At 37.0% G+C, this 19,934-nt stretch overlaps 1 protein-coding gene across 3 annotated transcripts in view; it reads left to right on the top strand.

The window, feature by feature from the left end:
- The window catches only part of LOC136873924 (multiple PDZ domain protein), a 2,156,217-nt gene that overhangs the window by 2,094,168 nt on the left and 42,115 nt on the right, over positions 1 to 19,934 (top strand). For all 3 annotated transcript variants that reach the window (XM_067147286.2, XM_067147283.2, XM_067147285.2), the window contains one exon: positions 17,368 to 17,554. In XM_067147286.2, the coding sequence (XP_067003387.2) occupies positions 17,368 to 17,554 (187 nt within the window). The remainder of the gene's footprint in view (positions 1 to 17,367; positions 17,555 to 19,934) is intronic.

Here is a 19,934-nt window from a genome sequence, read left to right as displayed (position 1 = left end):
GGGAAAGTGCCATAAACGTGAATAGTCGTTTCGCTGTAAGATTCGTTTTCACCTGACAAGTGAAGGTTGCTCCTGGCGACTGTACACAAACAATAGATTCTTGGCGCAGGTAGAAAAAAGTCTGACAATGAAATCCCATTTTTTTACCTTTCCTATGCCTTTTGCAAATAAATAAATAAATAAATAAATAAATAAATAAATAAATAAATAAATAAATTAATTAATTAATTAATTAATTAATTAATTAATTAAATAAAATGAATTATTCACCTCTTTGCTTAATTGGAAAATGAATAATATAAAAGTTGACAGAAAAAGCAGTCTCCACACACAGAGTCGCACCCACGACCACCGAATTACCAGACCGAGCTCTTAACGCTATGCCAACAACCGCTCGGCATGCCTGCTAACGTACAATGCGATAGCCGAGTCAACATTTTTATTTTTATTTTCTATACGCTTGGCCATCTGGAGTTCCCATTTCGGGTACTTTCATTTCTAGCCAAGCCCTGCATGTTCTATAAATTTGAGCAAAATTGGTGGTGACGAGTAGGGAATGCCCCCTTGTGAGTTAAAATTAAATAATGCATTTGGTAAGTGTATTTTGTTTTACTTTTAGTGCATATTTTCAACATTTTTAGTGCATATGTGCATGCATATTTTTGGAGTTTTTAGTGCATATGAATCCAGGCCCTACTTATGACATAAAACATAAAGACCTTTTATAAAATTTTCAATAGTTTTACTCTCTATTCTGCAATGAGTCACATTATCTTCCTCTTCCTTGTCTGATTCGCCAGGGTTTGTTTCTAAATCGCTTTTACAGTCTTCATCCAGTAACACTGTTATACGCTCACCTTCTTGTTCACTGGTCATAATTCAGTAAATAAAATTTCATATAATATAAAAGTTCACACTCAACCCACCAAGAAGTGACAAACATTTGAAACATTATTTTTAATACCCTGATGTGAGTAAATGTAATTTTACAGAAATGTGCGTGCACTCAGATGTGTAACACAAACACTGGCACCAAGTCTGACAGACCCAAAGGGCTATTATTTCCGGTTCTGTAAGTGATCACGCAACCCAAGACTGCGAAGTCAAACTAGTTGAGAGGAAGGTACACAAAGAAACAGGTTTGCAACTACCATCATTCACCCACCAATTACAAAAACATGTGGCATGGGTCTGAGAGACTAAGTGCCAGTGCTGAAGGGTTAAGAATTAACATCTCAGGTAAACTTGAAATACTAGTAAGAAACCAGCTCTCAATTTTACTATTGTCTTTGTTGGAAGTATAATTACAGTGATCTTAGTAATTTTCTCAGCTGATTGATTGGACCAAGGAAAATAGAAAAGGGAGGTTACTATAAGTTAGGGTGACTAGAATTTCGACCCAGAAAGCAGGACATATTCCTAAAAGTGATCAAGTGAAATGCAGACTTACATTTTGGCCATTTGCATTACCATTATTTATAAAGCAACAATCCGTATTAACACAAGACAAATTTACAAATACAGTAGGCCTACATGTAAAAAAAAAAAATAATGTAGGCCTAAGTATCAATAGTGAGAAATAATATGGGCCCAACTATTAATCTATATATATAAAATAACTTGTCCTGACTGACTGACTGACTGACTGACTGATTCATCATCGCCGAGCCAAAACTACTGGACATAAAGAAATGAAATTTTGGGGATATATTCATATTAAGATGTAGGTGCTCGCTAAGAGAGGATTTTTTGATATTCCGTCGCTAAGGGGGTGAAAAAGGGGGTGAAATTTTAAAAAGAGTGTATCTATATCTCAAAACTTTAAAAGTTTACAGATGTAAAAATTGGTATTTAGAATCTTCTTTTAAAATAAGGATACACGTATTTTTTTGTTTTCTGAAAACCCCAATAGGAGGGGTGAAAAAGGGTGAAAATTGGGAAAAATGGGTTGAATGCCTTCAATCAGGATACCGGTACTTATATCTCAGAAACTGAAGATATTACAGACCTGAAAATTGGTACTTTTGATCTCTTTTAAAAATAAAGAAACACGTATTTTTTTGTTTTTGGAAATTCCAATTAATGGGAGGGTGAAAATGGGGTGAATTTTTAAAATGAGTGAATCTATATCTCCAAACTTTTAAAGTTTGCAGATGTAAAAATTGGTATTTAGAATCTTCATTAAAAATAAAGAAACACGTATTTTTTTGTTTTCGGAAAATCGCAATAGGAGGAGTGAAAAGGGGTGGAAAAAGGGTTGAATGCCTTTAATGAGGCTACTTATATCTCAGAAACTGAAAATATTACAGACCTGAAAATCGGTGTTTGGGATCTCCTTTAAAAATAAAGAAACACGTATTTTTTTGTTTTTGGAAATTCCAATTAATGGGAGGGTGAAAATGGGGTGAATTTTTAAATTGAGTGAATCTATATCTCCAAACTTTTAAAGTTTGCAGATGTAAAAATTGATATTTAGAATCTCCTTTAAAAATAAAGAAACACGTATATTTTGTTTTCGGAAAATCCTAATAAGAAGGGAAGAAAAGGTTGAAGAAGGGGTCAAATGCTTTTCATGAGTCTACTTATATTTCAGAACTTGAAGATATTACAGACTTGAAAATTGGTATTTGGGATCTACTTTAAAAGTAAGGAAACACGTATTTTTTCGTTTTTCGAAAATCCAAATATTGGGGGTGAAAGGGGGGGGGGGTGAAATTTTTAAAATGAGTGTGTCTACATCTTAAAACTTTAAAATTTACAGATGTAAAAATTGGTAGTTAGAATCTCCTCTAAAAATAAAGGAACACGTATTTTTTTTGTTTCCTGTAAATCCCAATAGGAGGGGTGTAAAAGGGGGAAAAGTGGGTTGAATGCCTTTAATGAGGATACATATATCTCAGAAACGAAAGATATTACAGAACTGAAAATTTGTATATGGGATCTCCTTTAAAAATAAAGAAACACGTATTTTTTAGTTTTTGGAAAATCCAATTAATGGCGGTTAAACAGGAGTGACAAATTGGGGTGAATTTTTTGAAAGACTATATCTACAGAATATCTTGGAATCGTAAAATGTTACAGACGTAAAAAGTGGGTGTTTGGAATCTCCTGTAAATGTAAAGAAACATAGGTGATTTGTTTTTGGAAACTCCACTTAAGGGGAACTCAAAAGGGGTGAAATTTTGAAATGAGAATTTTTACAGTATATCTAAAAAACTTAACATGTTACAGAAGTGAAAAATGGTATTTTTTTATCTCTATTAAACATAAAGAAACGTGTATTTTTAGTTTTCGGAAATATCACCTGGGTGGAGGGGGGGGGGGTAAAAGTGACTGAAAATGGTGTTGAATTCGTTTAATTAGGCTACTGATATATCAAAAATGCAGATTTTACAGACGTGAAATTTGATATTTTCAATCTGCTTTAAACGTAAAAATACACGTATTCTCTAAAAATCCAATGAAGCGGAGGGGGGGGGGGTGAAAGAATTGAAAAATTAATTTACTTAATTGTGTGAGAATACATACATCTAATAAAAACTAAAGTTATTACAGATGTGAAAATTCGTATTTGGATCTCCTTTAAAAACAAAGAAAAACGCGTTTTGGGCGGGAAACCATCTTGGAGGGCGGGAGTGTAAAGGAGTTGAATTCCTTTCATGAGGACACATAAATCAAAAACTGAAGAAGTTAGAGTCGTGATAATTGGTATTTAGAAGATCCTTTACTATTAAAGAAACAAGTATTTTTTTCGTGAAAGTTCACTTGGGGGGGGGGGGGAGTAGTGTGAAATGAAGTGAAAAAAGTAAATTACTTTTATGGGGATACTTATATCTCAAAACTGAAGGTAATAGACGTGAACATTGGTGTTTGGAATCTCCTTTAAACATAAAGAAACAAGCCTTCTTTTATTTTATTTTTTTTTTTTTTGGGGGGGGGTGTGGCGGTAAATAAACTTAACGGCGGTGGGGTGTAGAAGGAGGTGAGACCAATTGATTTTACTGTTATTAATGTACTTATAAGGATCCTCCGTTGCTCAGGCGGCACCGCTCCGGCCTCTCAAAGCTGGGTTCCGTGGTTCAAATCCCGGTCACTCCATGTGACATTCGTGCTGGACAAAACGGAGGCGGGATAGGTTTTTCTCCGGATACTCCGGTTTTCCCTGTCATCAGCCATTCCAGCAACACATAATAATAATAATAATAATAATAATAATTGTTGTAACCAAAGATTGAAATTTACAAAACACAACTTTTATTGCTTCACTTTATGATATTTACACAAATAACTGAAATTTATTTTGAAGCAAAAAGGAATATTGAATCTTGAGAAAAGTCTGTCTTTATACAATATGTACAGGTTTACAGTCTTTATATACACTTCTATCTTGAAAAGATAGTCTTAGTGAATTGACACGTTGATAGTCGAGAACTATCTGGCACACTAACATAAATGTCTTTGAGTGTCCTTGTTTGTTGAAGTGCCTGAATTCCTAAAAAGCAAGTTCAATTGATTGAAGAAATTCCACCTAGCGAAACTAAGGGAGCTTGCGTAAATTAGGGAATGAAAATGGCTTGTAAAAGAATTACGGAACATAGGCAGCGGAAACAGGAAAGGGAGCGGTGACCAGAGGTGAAACCTCGTACTGCCAGAAATTCAGTCCACCTGGTCGAAGCACATTTTCAAGAGGAGTAGCCTCCGTGCTCGACGTAGGGTGTATTCTGGAGCTGGACACCGGGGCAAGTGGGCAAGTGAGCAGGCAGGGAGCTCCTATTTATAGTACACTCGATGGTCAGGCACGCGCACTGAGGGCTGCGCGTCGAAGCTAGCAGAATGATACACAGGCGCGCGTGCAGCTGGCTGGCGGAGCGAGAAGGGAGCGCCGGACATACAACAATAATAATAATAATAATAATAATAATAATAATGTTCCGGACCGTCGTCAAATGTGCGGACCGCGCTGGCAACGGCTCCTGGACGGGTAATGACTAAGAATGCAGTCCGGCCGCGGGTTCAGTGCCGCCAAATCACCCAATATGACACCACGCCGGATCTCCTGAAGGATTTTATCCATATTAAAAATGATTAACGGAAAAGATGGCAAAGATTTACGGACCCAACTGACCAGGAGGAATACCTGAGCCTAGCCCGGGAAGTACGAAATCGATTGTTGGAAAGGAATATTGAAAAAATGGGAGTAAACGTGCTGTAAAATAATAGAAAACGAGTCAGATCGGGAATTTTGGAGGATTCTCGCAGAAAACGAGTCAGATCGCGAATTTCGGCGGATTATATATCTAAAACAATAAGCATTCAATTATAAATTTCAGTATAATACCGTAGCGAAGCACGGGTATCTTGCTAGTAATCTATATATATAAACAAGTAACAACGAAATGCACTTTCTAATTTTCCATCATGTATGTATGTACGTATGTATGTACGCGCATCACAAGAAAACGGCTGAAGAGAATTTAATGGAAATCTGTATGTAAATTCGGTGGATTTTCTGTCGGCTGTTCTGCTAGCTGGCAGTCATTGGAACCCTGCCTGCTTGGTGCCCCATAACCTGAGGGGGGGGGGGGGGGTCACGTCCCCAAATTACCCTATAAATTCTCTCTGCTCCCACTACAGGGCCCCCTCGGGTGGATCGAGTAGCTGAGACCCTGTAGCCAAGTACCAAGCAACTTCTACCATGTCAAATATCCCCTCCAAGAATACACATTGCCTTGCCTACTCTTCATCCTGCTAACTCCCCTTCTTCTTCTGAAAGTAATTTCCGCCCCTCACACCCCACTGACAGTTAAGCAATATTGGGCGTGGTCACCAATTGGATTGATGACCACCCTCCTTACAGGCTTTGTGCCATCATGAATCAACCTGCCCACTCCCAATTGGGTAATTATGATATCCATGAACACTGTCACCATTGATCCAACCAAGGCCACATTTTCTCACCCTTCGGGGTGCAGGTCACATTCTGACCAATTCGATTTTTTCCAAAGGTACCACCACCGCTCTACAACCATTATGTCCATATCCTATTTTGTCGATAGCAGCACTCAAGATCGAAAGGTCGATGGGCTAAAATCGCTCAAAAGATCTGGGCTTCGTCCTCATATCCGTTGAGACGCGTGTTGGGGAATAAGTCATTTCAATCTAGGCCATAAATAATTTTATTCACACTGAATGAAATGCTAGTTTAGAGGAAGGCCTAAACTTTAATTCTCAAATTTTTTGTTATTAGTGGTCCTATTGATAAATACTACATAACTAAAGTTATATAGTATTACATATCCGATAATTTATATCATTCATTTATACCATACCGGCTATGATAACAGAAATATTCATGAATTTGGATTTTTGTTGCCAAGTCCATATCAGCACCGAGTCACGAGAAAATGGGTAAACAGATTTGAATGAAATTCAATATGTAAATTCGGGGAATAAGGAACTACAGTCTATGCTATAATTTTATAATATGCCCAAATATTACAGAGTTGGAAGAAAACTAAATGTGAAGGCCTACAATATAGAAAGCTCATAAAATTGATCAACAATAACATTACATTAACCATTGTTTGTTGTGATGTGCTGTATGTCTTCCGCTGCCTGCCTGAATATTGGCGGGAAGTAGATGGGGAATTTGGTCTCTCTCTTCTTTAGCATGCCATTCCTCTGGTTCATCTTAGCATTCGGTGCTTACTCTAAGGCACTGATTAGAATGAGCAGTGTGCACATTTAACAGAATAGTGGCAGAGGAGTGTTCACGGCTTTCTGCAGCAGCCTGGTCATTCCAGCACTGGAACTTTGGACTGTTTGTTAAAAGTGAGAGAATGTGCGTTTTTTCATTTGATCAATTGTTTTGTATGATAACATTGCTTTTAATGGCTACATTCCTACTGATGTCATTGTAATGACCTATGTTGACTTCAGATGGGAAAACCACAAAGACAGTCTTTCTGAGAATTCCGTAGTGAAGCACGAGTACATCAGCTAGTATAAATAATTTAATCTTTTTATGAAGGAGTGTAAATTCATACACATCTATTATTCATGTTCATAATTTTCATTCATTGATGCTTCTAAAACACAGTACAGCATGATTATTCTTTGACAATCAGCAAACCAATTATTCATATTTCTGACTTGAATATATTGGTTTCAGAAATAGTTGGCCTAGGTGGAAGTCTTAGAATTCAGGACAGTGGTAATTAGATGACACTTTGTGTTCAACATACCAGAATTGAGAACACAATTCCCTTTAATTTTTGGCATGGTCAAGCGTGCTCTCAGATCACACCAAATTTACTCTCTTCTCTGTTGTGACTTGCAAACTGATCATTTTAATGGAAACCAAAACGGGAAATATTTTGTATTCCATCTTCACCATAGGGAATAGAAAGATGGTTTTGATCAGGATTTGATAATATTAAATTTCATAAAGAGAAGACAAGACAGAACTTAAAATCAAAGCATGAAAGCATGAAAGCTTTTATGGCTGGTGTCAATATAATAAAACTCTTCGTGGTCCACTCCTCTCATTCCTTCCAGACGTTTCGACTACTGCTGCAGTAGTTATTTTCTGTGGTGTTGTCTAGGTACAGCGGGATATAGGAGAAAGCCACAAGCATATCCGTTGTTTAGAATTGAGGGAAATTTGAGAGAGGGTACGAGAAATAGGTAGCTATGAAAAGAGCTGGCTAGAAATGACATCATGCATGGTATAGTTAAATATGACTGGAATTGAATAACATGGCATGTCTTGTTCAATGATGTTTTGAGTTTTTGCTTTGTCATTAGCTCAATGCCAAATTGTGAGAACTATTTAAACTGGGAAGTATCTTACTGACTTGAACAAGGATGGATAAATATTGCCTAAACAGAAATGGATATCCAGTTTGAAAACTAATACCAATATCAATTTCTGAATTTCTTCATTAGAAGTTTGTGGGGTATCCTACTTTGAATTGTTACTAGTGGTTTGTTGGGGCAATAGCCCCAATCTAGATATAAGTGTTATGTTCTTAACCTTAGTCACATTTTGTTATCGAGTGAGTTGGCTATGTGGTTTAGTTCATGAAACTGTGCGCTTGCATTAGCGGGATAGTGATTTCAAACCCCACTGATGGCAGCCCTAAAGATGGTATCCTATGGCTTCCCATTTTCACACCAGGGAAATGTACCATAATGAAGTCCACAGGCACTTCCTTCCTACTCCTAGCCCTAGTGTATCCCATTGGTGTCATATCACCTGTCAGAGTTGGTTCAACATAAAAAGGATAGCAAAAAAAAAAAATTTCTCTGATACAGTACTTTCATCCTCTTGATCAACTGTGTTCAAACTGTGTGGCACTCCCCCATGGGGAGGTACAAAAGTTTTTCAGGGTTGGTGTGAAACTTTGAAAAAAGGTCTTAAAAATGTGATAGTAAAGGGCCTATTAAAAGACATGTTTATAATGCAACATATGTACTAAATTCTACACAAATAAGCGTTTATCGACAGAACTAAGTCTGTTTCTTTTTATGAATGGAATCAAAAGTACAATTAGGTATTTTATATTAAATTCCTTTTATTATGTAAAAATGATTCTGACAATCAAACAAGATGAATTTTATAACTCTCTTTCCTAGCGTTTATCCCAAAGTATGGGATCCGCTGTTTTGCTACATCTCCATTTCGTCCTGTTGCTGACATCTTCCGGTTTTAAACCAACGTCGTACATGTTGGGCTTAACATTGTCAATCCACCACTTTCAAGGTCTTCCACGTGGTCATATTCCTCTTGGATCAACTTGGAGAGCTGATTTAGCAACTGAGCCGTCCTGCCTTCTCATAATGTGACCATACCAATGGAGACGCGCTTACCTCACTTTCTCCACAATTGCAGCGATGCCAAGCCTTTGTCGAACATCTGCATCTTATGTGGTCACATAGAGTCAGTCCAAGAGTCCATCGAAGCATCTTAATTTCCATTGTATGAAGAGTCTGCTCATGCTTTTTTGTCATTGGGCAACATTCTGCCCCGTAAATAGCTGCTGGCCGTACCACGGTCTTGTAAATTTTTGCCTTTAGATGGTGAGGCATCTTTTTATCGCTGAGGACTCCAGTGACTTGTCTCCACTTGAGCCAAGCTGCATTTACCCACGCTCGGGTATCAAAAGTGGCATCACAGTTCAAAGTTACTACTGATCTTAGGTTTTTAAAATGCATGGTTTTCTGCAAGTCTTGATTATTGATCCTTATGGTCCCACTAGTTTGGGGGCCACATTTTAGGTATTCGGTTTTCTGGGTGTTGAGGCGCCGACCAGTCTCAGCTAATTTGTCGCTCCAAGTTTGTGTCTGGCGTTGGAGTTCAAGGCGTGTTTGTCAGGCAAGTACCACATCATCCGCATAAAGAAGGATCCAGGGATGTGATATCTGTATGTCACCTGTTTGGGTGAGATCCTCCAAGCGGAGGATGAATAATAATGGTGATAGAGCTGAGCCCTGATGTACACCCAGAGTGATGTCAAAAGGCAGGGAAATTCCAGGTGGACTCCGGACCACACTAATTGTATTTTGATATATAAGTTGAACCCAGCTTACATAGGCTTCCGGGACTTCATGACTACGAAGAGCTTGCCAGATGCGGTCATGTGGAACTCGGTTGAATGCTTTTTCTAGGTCCAGAAATGCCATGTGTACACTCTTCTGCCGCTCTCTCTATGTTTTTCCATCAATAGATGTGTGGCACAGATGACATCGATGGTGCTGCAGCCCTTAACAAATCCACACTGATTGGATGTTACTGTGACAATGTTTCTGAGCCTGCTGTCCAGCACTTGTTTGAATATCTTCAGTGTATGGCAGAGGAGTCAAATAGGGTGGTATGTTGAGCAGTCACTCACATCTCCTTTACCGTTCCAGATTGGAACTGTCGTGCTAGTTGTCCATACACAGGGAAGTTTGTTCTCGATGATGATCTGGTTGAAGAGTGTGGCAAGGAATTCTGCGGTGGGCTTGCCAAGCATTTTCCAGATTTCTACTGGTATGTCATCTGGGCCAGTTGCTTTTCCATTCTTCATCTTTATGGCAATCATTACTTCCTCTGCCATAACCAAAGGCATGAGTTCATAGACGGGATCAGAACTTGCAATCGGTGCATGATCAAATTCTTTGTTGCAGATATCTGCAAAATAGTCTGACCATCATTGAAGAATAAATTTTATAGCTGTCATACATTAAACATATTCATAACAAATATACAGACATATTTATTACAAAACAAACAATTGAGGGCTTGCTTAGCACTAAGCATTTTTAATGTTTATTTGACTTGAATCTGAGACAAAAAAAGAAAAAAGGAAAGTTGGTATTATTTTTGATCGCATTATATAGCAATGCTCTGGCAAGCTTTTTATGTGCAGACATTGGTATCGCAAGCTCTATACATAGATCCAAAGCAGTGTACCAACATTGTCAATAATCAGGTTAGATGTTTGACTTGTGGCATTGTTACGTACTACGGCAATGTCATTTCCTGTATTTTTAAACCGAAACGGGAACTGTACTCATACCTCATCAGTGTTCTCCCTAGGACCATTTTAATGGGTGTACCGCCCAGCCATTTTTCAGACCGCCTAGCTAACATAACCGAGATATGTGCTAGTTACATAATACTGTATTAATACATATTTGAGTCGTTGGATACTCCAAATTAAAATATAGGCCTAAATTCTGTAAAACTGATAATTTAAATGATAAATCTTCATAATTGTCAGCATAATTGCATCAATTACATTAGAGGTTAAATATTTAGCTTGACTGTCACGTAGTGTCGTGCACGAGCCGTATCTGGATTAGCATTGAATTGCAAGTGAGCACTCTATTTTGCATGACGTCACAAACCCGTAGGGCCTTCCACAGCAACAGAGTGGTAAGCCCCAGTGCTATATGATTATGAACAAGCAGTAGAACAATAGAAATTCAAAATATTCTGTTATGTCTTGTTCGGGATAATAACACCAATATATTTCAATTTTGCTGTTAATGTTTACCTGTCTGATATTACTGTTAATGCCCTGAGGGGAATATATTAAAATTGTATCATATTCATTTCTTATTTAGTACTCCCTGCCCGGATTCTCATCCGCGACACCCAGCTGAAGAAAATTTCTGGGGAGAACACTGCTGGTAGGTGAAAACCATCCCAGTGACGAAAATTTCATTGATTCCTCATTCTGTAACCCCCTATGGGTGGAGGACGCAGATGAAGAATACAACCACAGTAACCCCTGCCTATCGTAAGAGGTGACTAAAAGGGGCGACCAAGGGATGACTAAATTAGAACCATGAAACTACTTGTGATTAGTACCATCATGCGGGGAAAACCATGGGTTGCCTTTACTTGCGAGTAGTAGTAGCAGCAGCAGCAAAGATCCGTTCACTATGGGTTTCGAGTACCTGTGATTAGTATCACTATATGCAAAACATCACGGGCTTACGTTGCCTGTGATTTGTACCATTATGTGAGAAACACCACGGATCTAGGCGTTGCCTTTGATTAGTACCACCATATGAGTGACACCGTTAGTCTGCTTTGCTTATGATTAGTACTCACTATGTGAAGAACACCGCGGGATAGTACACCTATGTGAGGAACACCATGGGTTTGCATTGCCTACGAATGGCGCCATTATGTGAAAAACACCATAGGTCGGCGTTACCTCTGCAACGTACAATACTTCTGAGTAGTACCATAATGTTTGGAACACCATGAGTCTACGCTACTTTTGATTAGTACCGCAACTTGAGAAATACCATGGTTCTACTTTACTAGTGATAAGTACCATTATGAGCAGCCGTTGACCTGGATTTTGAACCCCTTTAGACAACAAGAATAATCGGTACAGGATTGTGCTTTAGAAGCAGTCCCTTGGTCAGTAATACTATTGTTTTAATATAGATTCTGGGAAGGTGAGTCATTGCTCCACTGATTGTGTTAAGTTCATAATCATTGTTCATAGGCATCTTTTTGAATTCTAGTCATAGTGGATCAATTTTGGAATTATTTTAAACTTTCAGTATTGTGAGTTGCCTATGTTGATTATTTTAAATTCATATTTATCTTTTCATTCTTCATCATCACGTTTTGAATTCTAGTCAGTGGATGAATTTCGAACTTTTAAATTGTCATTTCATTTCATCTCATTTCGTACCATTAGGGATCGATGACCTAGATGTTAGGCTGTTTTAAACAACAAGCATCATCATCACCTCATTCTGTAGTTGTTTGTCAGGCTTCAAAATGAAGTTGCTGGTTTGGAAGAGGATAGTTGAAGACGAGAATATTGGTGACTGCTTTTCTAGATTCATAAAGTTGTTAGAAGAAACAGAACAACAGCTAAATAAAGAAATCAGATCCGTGTTTGTGGAGCACTTGACACGGCTTCATGTCCGTTTTGAGAAGTACTTTCTATAGAATACACAGCACAACTGGATCAGAAATCCATTCAGTGCAGACCATGTACCAATTTTCACCATAACAGAAGAGGAACAGCTTATTGATCTTTCTTCAGTTAACACATTGAAGATTAAGTTTCTTTTTGCAGCATCCCTTGAAGGTTCGAGCTCTGCAAAGAATGAGTATCCGTAATTAAGTAAGAAGGTCTTGCGATTCCTACTTCCTTTTGCAACTTCCTATCTGTGTGAAATTAGATTTTCAACCATGCAAGTGATAAAGTCCAAATAGAGGTCAGGAATAAATCTCCAAAAAGAGATGCGTCTTGCTGTTTTGAAATTTGAGGTTCAGTAAACTGTGTGACTCCAAACAAGCTCATACATACATTGACTTTGCTGAACTTTGAAATATGCCAGTTTTTAATATTATTTAAGTTTTCTCCCTGCCTGTATTTCTCACCAACATGAATATCTTGCTTATCATACTGAATTGATACCAGCTCATAACATTAAAAAGGTGTAGATTACTTGTATTAATGATGGATATTTCCATTTATGATTAATAAAATAAAACATATTTTACCATATTGATAGTCTTTCTTTTAGGGAGATATGTATTTTTTGTTGACATATTTCATTTTGAGAGGGCAGGCATGTTGAGATTTTGGCAGTTTAGGGCATCTCCAGCAGCAAATAGTTTGAAAACTCCTTTTCTACACTAATAAATAATAACCAACATCTCCAGTGTTATGCTCATTATCATCATAATTATCATCATTGGTCCAACAAGCCAGGTGTGGGTATGTGTTTACAAACTTCTTCCAGTTCGTCCTGTCCATCCACAGCTGATGTTCTATCTTTTGTTGCCAATTTCCCAACCATCACGAGGTCTCCCTTTGGGCTTCTTACCAACAACATTCCTTTCATAGTATGCTCTTGGGGTCATAACTGGAGCCATACTGCTCATATCTCTACATCAACATAATCTGCCTAATTCTAAGGTTTCCAACAGACCCTTGTCCAATCCTGTATACTGTAGTTCATAAATATAGCACTGATATTTAACAAAAATAATGACAACCCATGAATTGATTTGGAAGTTACAGTTAGTTAAACAGTATATTCCAAGACTTTGAGGACAGCTGCTTGTGAATACATTCTGTTGCCATAGTCTAGGGGTTAATGCTGTAGCTTCCAACCCAGTTGGCCCATTTTTGATTCCCAACTTTTGTAAAAAGGAAAGAAAAGGGTTGAAATTCCATTATTCTCTATCCAAGAATTAGTTTTACATGCTTTCCTAGATCTCCAAGATTATACCTAGTATACAGAGTGTGTATGGTATTTGAGTATATTAACCTTTTGCACACTATGTCTCTATGTATTATAGTTTGCAGGAATTGTAATGACTTTGTAACTTCTGTTATTCTCGAGCAAAGGTTGTTGGTGATGTGCAGTTTACCATTCAAATGTTCTCCAACATCAGAAGTAGATGGTCTTCCTCAACTTTGCCAACCAACCCCTTGATCACCTGTTTCTGCAAGGTTTTGTGCAATGGAATGTCCATGTGATTCGCAGTGCAGTAATCTTTATAGAGCAAAATGCTGTACAACTTCCGCCACCATTTCAAGCTTTTCACTATAAAGGCATAGCTTGATGTGTAGTGGTCCAAGCGATCAATGCCTTCCATCTTTGATGAGTAGCAAATAATTATATTAGGTTTCTCTAATTGTTCAACACAGTTTTGTTTCTTTCTGTCAACTGACGTTGAATTGTTTCCAGATGTTAAAAGCATCAATACAGTCCACTAACTGTTCTAAAATATGCATTTCTGTGAATGAAGATGAAGCAGAAGCCATATTTACATTGAATCTATATCATCAGTAAACTGTCAGAAACATTTGCAATACGACTGCCTCCCTAAAAACCGCCACTACCCGCCATCAATGAGGACCATGTAATTCATGTATGTCAATGCTTATGGTTGCACACTGTTAAGATCATTGTGGCTAAAGGCAATTACATTGAATAAACCTGTGTTCTAACTGTTACTGCACCTACATATCAAATTTTACATCAATACATTTAGTTATTTGTCAGATATGGTTGTCTTTCATTCAGAGACTAATGTGTTTTCGTGTACCTTATTCACACTATATATATTAACATAGGACATACTAGAAGTTGTGAATACAGTAGATGAGAGGATATTCTTCACAACGCACAGCAGTATTCCAATTATTAAAATGTACATGTATAGTATCCCTACACTGGGTGTACTGAATGTTACACTTTCTGACTTTAACTTAGAGCAGGAGAATCAGTTCTATAAATGGCCACAAAATTAATTTCCACACATCTGAACTTGTGGGCTTAAGCTTGTAAGGCATAAAACTGGACTAAAAGAGGTATGGTCCAAGAAGTACCTGGGGATGTGGCAAGATCTAATTCCCAGAAATAGACAAAGGCAGTAATGGTGTGGTATCCAAGAGATGGATAATGGAGAAGAAGACATTTCATTGTCTAGGTGGTTTGATATGGGGGAAGTCTTTATTCCAAAAGGGGATTGATCAGGCTGTGATGACAATGATATATTTGGACTAGGCCTATGTTGTTATGAATGTGGAATCTGAGTTGTCAAGGAGATAATTGAATTTCAATATAGTGGGTAAGATCCAGCTCCTTGGCTGAATGGTCAGTGTATTGGCCTTTTGTTCAGATTGTCCTGGGTCTGATTCCCAGACGGGCTGGAGATTTTAGTCACATCTGATTAATTCCTCTAGCTCGAGGCTGGGTATTTGCATTTGTCTTAATACACATCCAGGATATCAGGCCTTCATCCATGTTAGTGCCAATGCCAAATAATTGTAATTAGTCCAAGAAAAAGAAAAAAAAAAGGGTAAAGAAAGCAAAGTAGGATCCTGGGTATGATTTATTTTTATTTTTACTGATTTTGAGGGGAAAGTTGTGGCCATAAAATCTGCAGAATGAGGATTGTTGAGATGTTCAGTTTCTTTGCAGAGGCTTACAAATTCACAATTTGTTCTGGGTGATTTCTCACAAAAGAATAGTGATATGGAAGTGTTGCTAAGTTTGGGATGGGAAGGCTTAGGAGTAAGGAGACAAGCTGCTCGACTAAGCAACATGTACTCTAGAGGATTTCCACCTTTCCATTACAATTTTAATCGCACTTGGCAATTAAATTACATTATCAAAAATTAGCAGTTCATGTTTCGTCTCATAAGAGACATCTTCATCTGCTTGTTAATAGTTCAGATTAAAGTAGACATAACAGACATTAACTGATAATACAGAATAGTTAAAAACATTTACAATTCTTAAAACTTAACAAGCATGCAATACTCGAAAACGGCTATCCTCTTGTCGCCCCCTTATGGCTGACGCCCCTCAAGTGACATAGCCATGTCATTTTATGCATTCCACAGCAGTCTAAGTTACCTGTAATAATCCAATGTAGTTGTTTTTCCTTCGGCTTTGAGGAGTCCCCCTCTTCAATTAGGATCAATTGTCATCTCTACAAGTATATATGCATTGTCAGCAAGAATGTCATGAATAATGGATTCATATTAACCAAATACAAGGACAATTTTATCTTAAGGAAATTTTTTTAAAGTGTATTTTAAATATAACATGAAGAAACGGATGGTGTTTTTTCTGTTCTTAAGACTCTGATCATTAGTTCTAAGCACCAATTTTTATTTCAAGTGTACTCATTGCATGCTTGTGAAGTGTTTATAAATTTTAAATGTTTTGAACTATTCTGTATTATCTGTTAATGTCTGTTATGTCTACTTTAATCTAAACTATTAACAAGCAGCTGAAGATGTCTCTCATGAGACAAAACATATACCGGTACTGCTAATTTTTGATCATGTAATTTAATTACCAAGTGTGATTAGAATTGTATTGAAAAGGTGGAAATCCTCAAGTGTTTTATTCTAGAGTATCTTGCAGTCAATAGGGAACAATTATGAAGTTTGTAACTTGTAATAAGTGGGATGTTCCGAGGTGTCAATGAAGCGATAGCGTGGACTGACATTAGTAGACGAATAAGCTTGAGTGGAGCTTTTATAGGTTATGAAAGATCAAAGTATGAAGATAAAGTTAGAATTTGAAAAGATAAATTGGGGCAAATATTCATTTATAGGAAAATGAATAAGTGCTTGGAATAATTTACCAAGGGAAATGTTTGATAAACTTCCAATTTCTTTGGAATCATTTAAGAAAGGACTAGGTAAACAACTAATAGGGAATCTCTGCCACCTGGGCGACAGCCTGAAATGCGGATCAGTGATGATTTATTTGATTAATTTGATATGATACTTATAAAAGAGTACAAAAGGAACTATTTTCCTGCTACTGATCCTATTTATAATATTACTTCACCACTTTTCACACCTTTCCTAATGACAAAGGTTTGAGACTTGTTCAAAATGTTGTTAGTTGGTTTAGAAACTTGGTAATTAAAAAGTCAGTATATTTAACAACTTGACAGAATCTAAACATCATTTCTGTATACTTTAAAAGACTTAGAAGTGAATATCTTTAGTTAAATGCATGAATGCATTAGGTAAAATTATCCAAGAAAATATTCACAATTTTGTGTACATTTTAAGAAAAACCTGATGAGATTGCCATCTCTAGTATGTGTTTTGAATAGTGTTTTCAGTGGTTGTAGAAGTGTTGAGTAAATGTTATGAAAAAGGATGCCATCCATGAAAGTTCTCACAAGCAACCTCTAGATTTGAAAACCAGTCTAATTGTGCCCTTAATGCATAGTTTAAACATGTTACCATTCATTGTCCAGCTCTTATAAAATCCCTAATGTCTTATCCAAGTTTTCTTGTTAGATACAGTTTAACTTGAGACCATCTCTAAAGCAATGCTTGTTGTTGTTGTTTTCAGGCTGCATCTCTGCTGAAGAAGACAGAAGGTGTTGTGACTTTAGTTGTATGTAACCCTAACAAAGCTAAAGAAGAGGAGAAAGATTCTACAGGCACTCTAGACACAAAAGGATCAATTGCTCAAAGTACTACCCCAACAGGAGGTCAACCTGCTGCTCAGGCGCCTGCTAAAGAGCCTGAGAAACCGAGTGAGTGATTGTTCTTGTATCTTGTCTAGATAGTTTATCTGTTACTAGTTTTGGATGTGGAAGAAGGCTTATCAGAAAACACAAAGAATATAGTGTTACTTATTGTAGTAATATTCAGTATCTTAAGCATTAAACCAGCAAAGATACACAATGGTTTGTTGCCTCATTTGAGTATGAGTGCGCAAAATTGTATATCTACAGTAAAGTTAGTGCTGTTTTCATTTTCCATACCAGGGCTAGAGATACCATACTTCATACACAACATTTGCTTCACATTCTTACACAAATGCACTTGTAATGGGCTTGTTTCAGCTTAATATCACAGTCTCTCAGAAAATTAAAGATGTTACTACATTTAAGAAAGAAGAAGCTATTTGAAGTATAGCCTTTTGTTTTCCTGTATTCCAGTCAAAGGAAAGGCATGGTCTAATAAATGTAGAAACTCTGCTAAAGTTCTTTATACTGTTAGAATATCAACCTATTAACATCAAAATGATGTTTACTTAGTTTCTAAAGGGATTTTTATTCAAAAATGTTGAGTGTTATGATACGTCATCTATTATGAAACAGGTAGGATAAGTGTCACGGATAAGCAGATAACACCCGTCCTCGCATGATGTTGTTGGGTGTTAAAGATATCAAGTTTCCAAACACTGTTGTCTTACTTAACAGCAGTCGTGTACATCAACTCTCACTTCTTGTGGTACACATCAATATATTGTATATAAAGAGTCACATTGTATTTTTGACAATGGGTTCTAGGTTTTCTTCATCTAGCTCATTTTGAAAGGACAGTCACCTGTTAGATTCTCCCTTACAGTATCTTTTGTTCTATATCCTAGGGTTCAGAGATGAATCAGGTCATCTCTGTTAACAATAAAGTTGTTGAAGAACACTATGCAACTACTAGGATTGTCTACACAGTCTATCACATTAAGAACAGTATTGGATCCTAATAACATATCCTGTGTTTTAACCTCGGTCTGGTCCTTTCCATAATACAGATTAAAATTGAAAGAGTAGCCACAAGATCCATACAGGGCCCATAATTGTAAATCTAATAAGCTTGGCTGTGATGAACTGTTTCATGTTATGTCCATAGTATTTTACGATCATTTCATCCACCGCTAGGCATTCTTCAAAGAGAGCTGTTGAAAAGCTGCATCATCATCTTGGTCAGAGGCTGTATCTTGAAGCCATTGGCACTCTTGTTTTCATTGACAAGATCATTATTGCAAAAATGAAGAATTCTCTTCAAATTCAGATATTTATTTCTTGGTATTGCTTCTTTGACAATTTCTACGCCTACATCTTCTGACCAATACACACTTTCTGAAGGTATCCGATACAAATAAGAAATCAAGATAACAATTAAGTAAAAGGTTCCATCTGATTGATACTTTTTTATTATTTAGGGAGGGGGTTGTGTTTGTTAGTTAAGATTAAAATTATACAAATTAAAAACTATTCTAACTAAAACATCTTTGATTTCATTCGTTGTCACTTGCACTGGTTCATTATTAAGTTTGACAGTTTTCCGTTAATGCTCTTGCACACTTGTCTTGATGGTATAGTGTTCCTTCTTTTTCTAGACCTTTCTTACTGTCCATTGGAGAAGATTATGTAGATTGTTGGTCGAATTGTTCAGTTTTCATTTAGTTGGATAGTTTGGAGTACGATCCCTATCCAATTATTCGTTGTACGAATTTTATTCTGAATCATTAAGTCGGGAAGTTTGGTGTACTACCCCTGTCCAATTCGTTCTTGTTCCGATGTTTACGTGTTTGTATTTGTCTCTGCCGTCCTCGACTTATGCAGTATGCAACAAAACAAACTGTACTTAAATTACAAACATTCTCTGAACATCAAGATATGTCATTATAACATGTAAGATGATGGTATCTAACTGGGCTGGTACAGCTTTTCTTCAAAATGTTCACCATTGCGTCTTGCACATTGTTTATAACTGTCCTGTAGATTGTGAAACATGTTGATGAACACAGGTTGCTACAAGAACACAAAAAATGAACATATCATCTCTCATAATTCAAAAACCTTCCTAGGAGGGTAATCTGACTGGAAAGTAGATTCTTTCAGCATGCCCTGAATTATGAGAATTAATGTCATATTTTCTTTCCTTGTAGCTACCTGTATTCATAAATATGTTTGACAGTATACAGGGCTGGTATGACTAAAGAGTGAGATTTAAGGGTGCATGTTTTGAATATATGCTGCAAGAATATAGTTAGATATGTGTTGCCATCTTCACCTTGCATATCTTGATGTTCAGACTATGTTTGTAACTTTATCGCTGTCTGCTTTGCTTAGGAAGGAAATGAATCTTGAAAGAAAAGAAAAAGCATTAAGTGTCTGACTGTTT

This window comes from Anabrus simplex, chromosome 5 (assembly GCF_040414725.1).
Source record: "Anabrus simplex isolate iqAnaSimp1 chromosome 5, ASM4041472v1, whole genome shotgun sequence".
NCBI classification, from domain to species: Eukaryota; Metazoa; Arthropoda; class Insecta; order Orthoptera; family Tettigoniidae; genus Anabrus; species Anabrus simplex.
Note: the sequence above shows the minus strand (reverse complement) of the source record. Positions and strands in the feature narration are given on the sequence as shown.